Here is a 12,645-nt window from a genome sequence, read left to right as displayed (position 1 = left end):
TGGAGAGTCCCAAGAGCTGATGTTATTTCACAGGATACTCTTGTAGTCACACATCTCACCAGAGTTAAGAAAACACTTTTACAGGTGTAAACACACATAACACAGTGATCATATTTGGGAGTTACCTGGGATTTGTACTGCTGTTCCTTCAACTGAACCCACACTGGTGCCAATCACAAAATCTGATCCATTAGTGACTTCAGGAAGGGAAAACGAGGAGGTTACAACTTCAACAGTGTTTGGCTCCTCAGAGCTCATTGTGGACTGTTCATTTTGGTAGGGACGGTTGCCAGGAGCAATGCCATGTGTTGCAAAGTTAGAAGAAATTGTTGTGATCTCCCCTCGACCAAAAAAAGCTGATTGTGTTTCTGTGCTTCCTTCCAGAAGTTGGGAAGGTGAAGTCAGCTTTGTAACTGCCCCCTGGTCGCGCTTAAATCCTTCAGTTTCAATGCTGTTGGGTGAGTCCGGCGTGGAAATGAGTAAGGGGTTCTCTCTCTTAGTAGTCCTGTCTTCTTCTTGGTGGGAATTATTCACTCTCCCCAAGAAAGTTTCAACTTTTGTTGTGCTAACTTTTGGGACATCTGTGCTCGCTCTTTCTCCAAAATTCAGAAAAGCAGCAGGCAAGATATGTGTTGATGAAGAATCTCCAGAAACTGTAGATTCTTCCTCAACAGAAAAATCAGTGACAGGGGTTTCTGTCTCCTCTGTCCTGCCTGTTACCAGCCTGCCAAAGCGAGGAGTACTTTCCATAGTTGTGCTTTCTGGGACAGACACAGGAGAAAGCTCCAGCAGAGAAGACTCTGTTGTGTCAAGAAGGTCTGTAGTACGGGGTTTATATGTTGCTGCAATATCAGAACTAACCTCTTTAAAGGATCCTTCTGATGAATGATTGGGCTGATCTGAATCCTTTGTTGATGATGATGATGTACTTGGAATGATTACTTCAGGATACTCAGACACTCCATTAGCTAAATGAACAGTTACTGAGGATGTAGGAGTTTGAGGGACAGAATGAAAACTCTCAGAAGCTGTTTCCTCATACTCTGCTGATGCTGATTTTGTGTTTACGTATACCACAGTGTGATTTTTTACATTTTTGCTGGGTGATACAGTCACGACCTGGGATACGTGCTGTGTGGTGACAATACTCAACTCAAGCAAGTCAGTTGTCACAGGTTTTTCTAGCTCAGTTGCTAAAACTGTTGTAAGAGAAGGAACCACAGGCTGATAAACAGTTGGTTCTTCTTGGCCCATTCCAGAAAAGTCAGACACAGAGCTTGTTTCACTTTGATCTGCTATTACTCTGTTGTTTGCTGAAGTATTTGGCTCATAGTTGTCTTCTGGGGTGGTGGTTACAACATGTTTAGACTCATAGGGTACCTGAGGGATTCCCAGAGATGGTACTGTAGGAAGGAAAATGCCCAGTTCAGAGAGTTCAGTTGTGGTGAGAGTTTCTGTCGCAACATTCATGGCATTCCCTGAACCCAAATCCATATCATCTGGTTTTGGTCTGTGCCCAGCTGTTACTGATTCTCTGCTTGGTGGACTGGAAGTAATCAAAGAAAGACTATCACCAGATCCAAGTGTCTTCTTTTTGGTTATGGAAAATTTGGGTGTTGAATCATATTTCTCTCCTTTAGCTGTCATGCTATCATCATCACTGCCATATGTTGACTGTGTAACAGGATTTGGCATTGTCTGCACACTTATTATATCTTCAGGTATTGATTTTGAGTGATCCATGTCTATAATTGTTGTGTCTTCTGATGGGATTTGAAATCTCTCTTCAATTAGAGTGATGTCACCATAAACAGAAACGTTCAATAAAGTGCTTTTTTTGTCATCAATCATGGGAATAATTTTCTCGTCTATCCCCGTGTCACTTGTTAGTTCTTCTGATGTAGCTGCCTTTGGATGAACAGTAGATGGACTTGACACAATCTCTGTTTCTTCAGTAAAAAGGGATGCTAGTCCTGTGATCACAGTCTGTGACCCATCTGTCAGTGCCTCTGTAGTCATAACTTTGGAATAAATATGCCTAGAAGCACTAGATGAAGCATTTAGTTCTACTTTTGATACCGGGGGTATTGACAGATGAGTAAACCTGTCAGGAGAAGATGAATCCAAAACAGCAACCCAGCCAGATCCTTCTCCAGAGCCTTCAGGTAATACTCTGCCTGGCATTTTTGTTGTTGATGTTATAAGACACTCGTCTGCTTTAGGATTGGGAGTTCCATTCAGTATAACAGACCCAGAAGTTACTCCACCTTTAATCACAAAATGTGAAGTTTCCTCTCGTGAAACAGCTTTAGAAGTAGCTGTTGTCCTATCTGTTTCATTTTCTTCTCTCCTATAACTAGTTTCCCGATTCTGAGGTTCTTCAGTTGCCACAAAATAATGGGTCATCTCTTCCATCTGTTTGGAGATTAAGCTCTTGGAGCTGACTTCCGTTAAAGCTGGGAAACTGGGGAACACAGAGGTGGGGAATTGGTCTTCAGTTTCTGAGAGCAGCTCAGTCACAGCATTTGAAACTTCTTCATTAACTTCAGCATTTGCTTGGGTGCTTCCTCTTTCAAAGTCATGTGTCTTTACAGTTGAAAGTTCAGGTCTCATGTTTGCAGGATGAGAAGTTGGAGGACTCAAAGTACTCTTGATTCCTTTAACAACCAATGGCACTATAGAAGGAATTACATCAAGGTCATCTCCTGATCCCTGTCCTGAAAATAATGGATCACTAATGAACTCATTATTTGATCGTTTTTCTTCCTGAGATGTCAGCAATGTTCTGGGAATATCTTTTGTAGGGAAAATGTTTTGTATCAACTTCTTCTCTTGTTCTGTATCTGTAACTGGAGAGCTTATGTATTTCCTTTCAATCCTTATAGGTTCAGTTACTCTGTCATCATTAAATGGCAAAAGTACTTTCTGAACAGGTTTGGTTTCTAATTCATTTTCTTCTGAATGACTGACAATCGGAACATTTGAAAATTCCTGATGTTCATGGGTAGCCTGTGTACTTTTAAAGAATGGGTCTGTTGCTGCTTTTTCTTCAGAAGATTCCATAGCTTTTGGCAAAATTTCCCTTGGCCTGTCTTCCCCAGAATACAAATCTTTTACCAAAGGAATCTTCATTGAAAAAGTTCTCACTGTCAATTCATCAGTGGTTTTCTCTTCCATTCTCAGGTCAGTTACAGTTTCCATGGTGGTTTCCTCATGTTCAGGACTTGTGACTGGCTCATCGGGGTTAGTGGGGAAGGCAAGATTCACAGACGATGTGCTGACAACATTGTGATTGTCATGCTTCTCCCATGTTTCTGGGCTCCCAGTAGGTGAAAATTCTGTTTTTGCAAATGATCCAAAGAATGTGTCTGGTTCTCCAGACCCCTGATTAGTGAGTGAGAAATGATCCCCAAGTATTTCTTCAGTAGGTCCATTAAGCATCAGTTTTGTGGTGCTACTGTCGTCTTTGAATTCTTCTCCAGAGCCATGCTCAATCAAGAGAATCTTGCCCAGTGAGGCAGTGGAAGAACCAAATCTTCCATTTTTGCTTTCTATAGATTCAGCTACTGCTTTTCCACTGCCAGTACCACGTGTCACCACATTGTCATGAGGGCTGTTATGAACCATGGATTCCGGAGATGGCATGACTTCACCTGATTCTGAACCTTCTGTTTTAATTCCTGGTGCAGTATGAGGTCTTACCTCCTTTACAGAACCAGATCTTATGTAAGAAGGAGCTGTGTAGGTTGGTTCTGTTCCCATGTTTTGTTCTCCTGGCTTTCTTGTACTTAACACATCCAAGGATGCCTCACTTGCTCCTCCAGACCCCTCTGTCAAGCCATCTGACCCAGTACTTGAAACTGTTACTGCAAATTCACCTATTCTTGTATGTTTCCCATATTCTGTTGTTGCATCCTTTGGGGAAGTGTCATCTGTGTTGTAAACTTTTCCTTCATGGTTTTCAGTGTATGTTTTGGTGACAGGCCTTAATGGAACTGAAGTCAAAGTAGCAGACTGAATGATAAGGTCTATGTCACCAGAACCTGGACCAAAAAATGGGGAGTCAGTACTTACCACTTTTCTTGTGGGACTCCCTGCAAATAAGTCTGCTGGTTCTTCTGCTGATCCTTCGTTTATAAAAAGCTTCTTGTCTCTCAAGAAAGGAATGGAGGTGACCTTTTTGGTTTCAGAACTTATGATACCTGGTACTCTTTTACTGGGTAAGCTTGGCTCCTGATTTACAGTTCTGACTTCACTTGTAGTGCTCTCAGATTCATTTAACTCCAAATTTCCCTCTGCAGCAGTAGCTGAATTTTGGTGACCTGAGTAAACCGTGGTCTGTACTTCCTTTTCATCATCAATCTTCTTTTCAGTTACATGAGAGCTGGCAACTACTTTTTTCGTAATAAACTCAGACACAGAGTTGGTGGCAACAGATGCTTCAGGACTTTGATCAAAAGCAGAATAATGAGTTATACCCCTGGGCAAAGCAGAGGTGATTCCTGAGGCAGTTACAGAAACTTCTGTTGGCATTACTGTGCCAGAGCCCAAAGAAATATCTTGCATTGAAAGTGTTTCTGTTACTGCTATTTCCCCTGTTGTTACAGTGATGTCCTCTTTTTCATCCCCAGAGCCTTCCAGAACCATAAAAGAAGCAGCACTCATCTCAGGCTTTGCTGTAGGACTTGTTTCCAGAATATTATCAACAGGGGAATTTGCATTAAGTTTAGCAGCTGATTTATAATGACCTCCCGGAGCAGAGGTTGCCTCTTCTGGAATAAGGTCAGTCACACTTTCATGTGCTGTAGCAGGAATAAAAACTGCATCCAGAGAAGTAGTTACAGCAGAACTTTCCACAGTAAATGCATCAGGAACAGAAGTTACACCAGAATTTTTTTTATCATCTTCCTTTCTTGACATTGTCACAACTTCTAAGGCAGAAGTGGATAGGTCAGACTCCATGGAGCCATCTCCAGAAGATTCAATAGTATCCAAGAGCAAGTTTTTGGCACCCTTAGTAGAGCTCTCCTCATTTCCATGCCATGTTATGATCTCTTTATTGTTTTGCAGAGACTGCTTGTGTGAAGAAGTAATGGCTATTGATTTATCTGTTGTGACAACTTCTGACTCACCACTATAGACAGGCTCTAACATTGCAACATCTGCTGTTGGCTGAGTAACTTCAAGCACCCCTGTCACTTCTCCAGCTTTGCTTGGTTGCATAGTACCAGAAGCTTCAGATTCAGATATTATAAATGTGTTTGTTTCATTGATTTGAGCAAAGGTTACATTTTTGGAATGTGCAACACTTTCAATTTTGTCACTTCTAGCTTCCTCAGCCTTTGTGCTCTTAGGAGCACTGGTAACCTGCTCCTTCCCATTGATGAACTGCAAAGCTGGAGGAGCTGTAACGTCAGTAGTATTTTCACAGTCTTCCTCTTCCTCAAATTCTATATAGTTTGGAAAGAAAGGATCCAATATTATAAATTCAGATGAATCCTGCACAGAGTCTGAGGTACAGGGTTCGGTCTGAGCTGACTCTGCATCAATGTGGGTCTCATCTATTGCATGGGGGAGCACATGGCGATTGAACAGATCCAAAAATTCATTCACCGGATGATCTGCAAAAAAAAGAGAGCTTTTCATAATCCCTGAGTGACAGCAATAGTTGTGCATTACAGTACACACATGAAGTACAAGCAACCTGTCAGAGAAAAAAAAAAAAAAAAAAACCAAAAAAGCCTTCAAAATTAAACAATTTTTTTAAATTCAGTGTGCTCTTCTGTTGACACAAAGTTAAACTCAGCCATGATGTGTGACTTTCTAGTTGAAGCCTTTCTGCATATTGAACACAATAATTATTTAGAGCTGTTGATTGTCATATGTATTTGGCCTCAAACCCACACCCAAGTCACGTTGTCCTATTCAGGAGAGATGAGAAATGGACAAGATGAAAATAATTTTTTAGACCAACCTGTTGTAACTACTTCCATGGATTTAGACACCAGCTGAGCTTTACCAAAAACTAAAGTTAGACAAAGCTAAGCAAGGTAAAGTTTAAAATAAAATAGGACATACAGGCAATACCTATGCATCTCCATTATTGTTTAGCATAGAGTAACTCAGATTACTAGGAACACCATAAAAACTACATCAATTCCTCTATTCATTAGACTTGGACCCTAGGTCAGTGAATAAAGTATTGCTTTACAAAGTGACTGCTCTTTGGAATTTTAAATCATTATGAAGCAAATATGAAAAAAAAAAATCACAGATTCAAGAATCAAGCACCGCTCAGAGTGTTACATGAGTAAAGTCCAGTAATTGTCTTCTGGTTACCACTCACTCCAAGTTATTTACACACTCCCACAGGTCGCAAACATCTCGGATTTTTTTTCTAGGTGTCTAAGCAGAAAAGGAGGAAGAAAGAAGATCTAAGAAGGCAAGATTTTAGCTGCAGAAAGCCTCATGAATTCCTCTAATATTCATGATCCCAAACTCTATAGACACTTTTTAAGCTTGCCCTTTCAGCACAAACATTACTGCAAGCCTTCTGTTCCAGACAATAGACTCTACGCCCATTAAACCAAAATTAAATAAATAAGTAAAGAAATAATTTTTTTTTTAAAAAAGAATACAACAGACTTAGTAAAAAAAAAAAAATCCACGTTTCAAGCTTGTCCAAGTGACTCTAAATTGGAAACCTTGAGCTGAAATCTTATTCCATGAGAATTTCTTTCTTCTGAGTCTATCTTTATAATCATTTTTCCAATGCAAAATTACTTTTTGCTGGTACAAACTGGGGCAGTCAATGGAGCTTTGTCCACATCTGCCAGAAGACGATCCGAACTAATTAATGGCACTCCTGCCTTACTATGTTGTCTGCATTGACTGATCCCCAAAATACATTTACAGAATATGACAGAGGTCATTTTTTTAAGCAAAACTTCCCCATTAAAACTGTTTATAAGATATAGAACAATGAGAACCTGAGTCAAGGTACTTCACTGTTTCAAAGTAATTCCCCTACCTGTGAAGATCACTTAACCTCTATGACTACTGAGTCATTAGAGTAAGAGTCATCAGGTGATCATTCTGGAAAAGAATGTATTAAGTCACATTAAACTGACACAGAGAACGGTGAAAGGCTTGTGATTCCATGGCTTGGGCTGTTCTGTGTGTGGAAATTGACAGCAACTTGGTTTTGAAAAGGTCACTCCAACTCCACTGAGAATTAATGTCCTCATATCTCATGCTGTATTCACAGCTAAACTTATAAGTGTTACTGAGTCTTATCTTTGCTAAACCTCCAGCTGAAGAATAGAGAAAATAAATCACCTTCAGCATTATCTATTTCAATCACAGTGTTCCATTTGTACAGCACTAAGCTCAGTGCTTCCAGTGCTATGAAATAAAGGTTGGTTTTAACCTCAATTCTGCCTGGCTGTTCTATGTTGCCCCAGTGAAACCTGGCATTTATTTTGTGCCATGACAGCTGTATTAGATGACTACAGAAGTGATCTTTTTTGCTTCCCTCACCTGCGCTTTTGGGGAGTTATTTTATGCAATACCTGTAAAGGAAGAATTTCTTTCTCCAATAAATTGAAAATATTTACAGAGGCTGCCCGAAACCACAGAAAAATAAAGTTTTATTTGAGCTTCCCTAGATCTCTGTGAAAAGCAAGAATTTGGTAATCTGTCCAAGACTGGCAATATGACTTCAAGTGTTTAACAACATCACTTGCAGAATCCACAAATTATAGCAAACAGCACCACCAGTCATACTGAGAAAACATGTTTTCATAAAAGTAGAAGCTCTAAACAACAGAGAATTGAATACCATCCTTTAGAAATTGTGAAAAATATGTGGAAATTCAATAAGCAAAAGAATAACCAGGCAAAGCTACCATGGAGCTCTGATAGTTTCTGATTCTCAGTAATTTTGCTAAGTAACCGCACCCACACATAGGACCAGAAAACTACACCTAAAATGTGCATGGGCAAGAAAGATATCTTGTACTGCATACACAGCTGAGGAAAGAATATGTACAAATAACCTGGCATATAGACTAGTGTGCCATAAATATTAATTATAATTTCATACATAGCAGTTGAGTTTGTGTGACAAAGCCTGTAGTATGCTTTTGCACAGAACTGTACATTAAAAGAAATAAATTATAAAGCCTGGGTGGGGCTACGTAGGCTATAATTTGTAGGAGGGTGCCCTGACTAACAAGTTCTGACCAGCAGTGTAGTATTTTTGCAGCAGTGCACACCTGAGAGTCCTTCAAATTACTGACTCACAGGAAGTCATTTATGGTAGGTAATAAATTTAGTGAGTAACATCTGTTCCAAATTCACCTAGAAGACACACACAAATTCTTACATATGCAGAGATCTCTATCAGACCCTACTTCTACTTTGTTAACTTTTTCAAGATCTCACATGCCACAAAGATCCACATAAAAGAACATTAGCTAAAAGTATGATATTCCGATAATAAACTTTCAGGAGGCTCTGTCATTAAATAATAAGTGTCTTTGGGGATTTTGTATTTTCTTTTTCCCCAAGGCAAAAATAACCAGCTTTTAGGAAGATTATGTTGCCTCTTCCAGCTGCAGGTAAAGACACACAGACCAAAGACTACTAAAAAGAGATGAAATTAGGACTTTAAGGGAAAGGAGTTCAGCTACTAAACATGTTTATCAATAGCTCACAGGTTGTCATGCAAAACCAGCCAAAAGAAGTACTTGTTCAACTTGTGCAAATTTGTAACTGACTCCAAGAAAAGGAAAGTAAAAACAAGTAGTGTGACAAGGTGACAAGGGTTGTCAGCTCAGAGAGCCAATCCAAACAAGCCCTGACGAAGATTTATCAGTAAAAACTATTTTTTTGAGGGAAGTGATGAGGTATGCACTGGAATAGAGATGGAATGGATAGATAAATGAGTGTATCTTGTTTCTTAGTCCATCTGTCTAGATGTTTTAAATTACCTGCATGGAATAGGCACGTACCTCAACAACAGTAGCTGTGAAGTGGAAATCCCTCTAGCTACAGGGTGCTTTTTAACCCGCTACTACAAAAAACCACAGAGCCACTGCCCGAGTTGGCACCAGTTTCATTACAACCCCTCTTCTAATTAGTCACAACTGGTTCAAAACCCACAGCAGTTTTTCAGTGGATCAAACAGAAAAATTCCCTCTCTGCTCCTGATGCACAAGCCGACTCCTGCATACATCCAAATATGTATCATGCAGTAATATTTTCTCTTCAGAAGACTTAATATTCTACAGAGAGCTTTTCCAAGACTATTTTTGAGGGGCTAGGCAGTAAAAAGCATTTTTCTCTCTCCAAAGCAATCAGATAAGCAGCTGAAGAAGAATTAGTAGGGAATTAAATAGAAAACATGCTCTGATGTTTTCCAAACTTTCAAAACCCAAAATATTTCATTCAGTAGACATGGATTTAGACCAATTTTGTGACATTCTCATTAAAAAGGAGGGTGTTAGCATCTAACCTGGCATCCTGCAGATAACAGAATTTCATCTGCAGATTTCAGCAGTTTGTTTGTTTATTGCTTCAGAGCAACATGCTGAGTTTGTGAGCAACAGCAGAGTTCAGGTTTTTATAGAAGGGTTAGAGGTCTGATAAACCCATGAAATTCACAGAAAGGGTCACAAAATGTTCTGTGGACTTTAAATCAGGCCCTGTATTTTGATTAGAATAGAGCTAAATAGAAAAAAAAAGATTTTATGAATAAGAACAAAACTATTTTGGACTGCTCATTTGAAAAGTATTTCATTGCACAATGTGATAAATGTGATACTATCACAAAATCTGTTATATTCACTACCAAGAACCCATAGCCACAAGACAGGGCTGCATGAAAGATCAAAACAGTTTGCATTAGTGAAATTATTTCCTGCACTTGATAATCAGAAGGTTGTTTTTTTTTTGGCTTCAATAGAATTATATACAAGTGAATTAAAACTAAAATGTAATTAATATTATTGTTGGATTGAGGAAAGACTTAAACAGCTTTATGTCATATTCTGCCTCCCCTGAAGTCGGCTCAACCAGGGACCAGATTTGCAGTCTGGGTGGATTCGAGCAGTTTTATGACTATGCTTTGCTGAAAGTCCTCCAGCAAAAAAAATCCCAGCTTCAACCAACTCCACAGGAATGTGCCAATCTTGTTGAATATATTTTGTTTTAAAGGTATATTGAGGAGGTAAAAAAGGTGATTTGACAAGCTGTTCCAATACAAAAAAGAAACAAGAACAAAAAAAAAAAACCCACACCTTCAAATTTAGTGGGGTTTTTCCCCCTTAAAATATTAAACTGGAACAGAAAACTTCAATTTTACAGAAATAAACCAATTTGATAACACCTTTAGGGCTGTTCCATATAAAAAGGATTTTTTTAGATGTTCTTCTTTTCATCTCATTTCAAAAGAAACAAGATTTTGAAATGCAGACATTTCCTGCTGAAGCAAAATTTCAAGTGTCAGCCTCTGGTACATGCAATTCCTCCAACTTGTGCCATCTTGTAGCATCATTAACCTACCTAAGCACAGTCAAAATGCAACAGTGCTCCAGGCATATCCCAACTCCCCTTCAGGAAAAAGTGGGAATACTGCCAAGGAGATAGTCTAAGGCATTAAAAGAAATATGGCTACTAATATATATACCTAAGTTTAAAAAACAAACCAACCAAACAAACAAACAAACTGAACAACAAACAAAAACAAACACAAAAAAGTGCACTAAGAAAGGTCCAGAAAAATTAAATTTTTGATACTTTTAATCCTTCTACCTCATGTTAACATGACTAGTATATATGATGAGGTGTAGTAAAACCTAGTTTTTGATTACTGTTCAATCTAAGTAAACAAAAGATTTTATTTAGTTCACTTTAAAATGTTTCTCAGCTGGCTCTGTATTCCTAAAATTTTTGTTAAATTTGGCTCCCTTTACAACTGCTTAAGGTTGTAGGGCAGGTTTCAATAGTTTGGGGATTGGATTGGGGTTTTTTTAGACTTCTAAATTTTATCAAAATTTATGGCTTTGCTATCCCTCTGAGAGTCAAAAGAGACAAATGCATTTTAGATAGATGGATAGATAGATAGATAGATAGATAGATACATAGATACATACATACATATAAATTTACCTTGCATAAAAATTTCAATGACTCAGGTAAACTTCTGGAAGAAAGTCATTGTAAAGGGTGATTTTTGCACAGCTGGCTGAGTAGAAGTTGAAAGAAATTCAAGGTGGGTGGTCAGCCTTGCCTACTGAAATTCACTTATCCAGTCGTCTGTTTCACCATATTTGGGGGTTTCCTTGCAAAATACAGCCGTGCTGGAAACCTGAGCATCAATTTCTGGTATGTTGCTAAATTACAGCCTTTTTTACAGCCACACCAGTACCCCCAGGCTCCATCCTAATGGAGTTTTTGTCTATGACCACAGGTACCTGTGGAAAGTGGATGTCGCTGTGGTGGAAAACTGCTCTTCACAAGGCTTTTGGGATCCATGAATGTGCTCACACATCCCTGCCAAACTTTAGAGTGATAGACATGATGATGCAGAAACCATGTCAGAAACAAACTGTTCTATTTCAAGAGCATCTCATGAAGACTTCTGGCAATCCTTGGTGTTCCCCTCAGTCTCATGGCTTCCTTCTTTCCTCCCCCTCAGGCTGAGTGAAATATCAAGTTGTTAAAAATTGCAGTGTCAAGGCTAAGCCCCAGCAAGGGCAGGATTCGGTTCCCTGGGAAATGCCTGAGTGTTTGTCATAGAATATGCTAAGGACAGTTATTCCCATTTCTCTCTGCACCAGTATGTCCCTAACAAAGTGACACTCCAGCCGTCTCTGAGCACTCCTGGACATGAGCGTCCTTCCAACAACAACATTTCATTTGCTGCCCATGGAGAAACCAATTAGAATCACAGAATCATAGAATCAGCTGGGTTGGAAGGGACCTTCGATATCATCAAGTCCAACTAGTTACTAGACCATGGCACTACGTGCCACATCCAATCTCTTTTTAAAAATCTCCAGGGAAGAAGAATCCACTACTTCCCTGGGCAGCCCATTCCAATGTCTGACCACCCTCTCTGTAAAGAAATTCTTTCTAATATCCAACCTAAACCTCCCCTGGCACAATTCTAAAGCTCCGTAGGACTAAACAACTCAAACCCAAGCAACTGACACGTAGTAAATCATTTTCCTCCAGGTGGAATCCCAAACAAAGCAAGGAGTTGGACTGTGCAGCTGCACACTGTCTGATCAGCTGGTGTGTCCGGGTGTGCACAGGAGGAAGTCCAACTCGACAGGAAAGGGAGAAGGGGAAAGGGGGAAGGGAAGGGAAAGTTTGGGAAGGAAAGAAGGGAAGATTTGGGAAGGTTGGGGAAGGTTTGGTCGGGGAAGGTTTGAGAAGGTTGGGGAAGGCTGGGGAAGGTTTAGGAAGGGAAGGTTTGGGAAGGTTTGGGAAGGGAAGGTTTGGGAAGGTTTGGGAAGGGAAGGTTTGGGAAGGGAAGGTTTGGGAAGGTGTGGGAAGGGAAGGTTTGGGAAGGTTTGGGAAGGTTTGGGAAGGGAAGGTTTGAGAAGGTTTGGGAAGGTTTGGGAAGGGAAGGTTTGG

General features: G+C 39.7%; 1 protein-coding gene and 1 long non-coding RNA gene across 4 annotated transcripts in view; both read right to left on the bottom strand.

The window, feature by feature from the left end:
• VCAN (versican) overlaps positions 1–12,645 on the bottom strand; it is a 97,615-nt gene that overhangs the window by 27,278 nt on the left and 57,692 nt on the right. Inside the window, exon 8 of one of the 3 annotated variants that reach the window (XM_027634927.1) lies at positions 126–5,621. The exons of the other annotated variants lie outside the window; for them this stretch is intronic. Within the exon in view, the coding sequence (XP_027490728.1) occupies positions 126–5,621 (5,496 nt within the window). The remainder of the gene's footprint in view (positions 1–125; positions 5,622–12,645) is intronic. 3 annotated transcript variants of the gene reach the window in all.
• LOC113943312 lies at positions 5,773–11,334 on the bottom strand. The gene is made up of 3 exons (XR_003526283.1): positions 11,243–11,334; positions 9,071–9,073; positions 5,773–5,782 (listed from the first exon to the last, which is right to left on the bottom strand). It is a non-coding gene; the product is annotated as an uncharacterized LOC113943312 (long non-coding RNA).

The sequence above is a fragment of the Corapipo altera genome, unplaced genomic scaffold, assembly GCF_003945725.1.
Source record: "Corapipo altera isolate COAL_440 unplaced genomic scaffold, ASM394572v1 61411, whole genome shotgun sequence".
Lineage (NCBI taxonomy): Eukaryota > Metazoa > Chordata > Aves > Passeriformes > Pipridae > Corapipo > Corapipo altera.
This window is presented reverse-complemented; position numbering and strand designations above follow the sequence as displayed.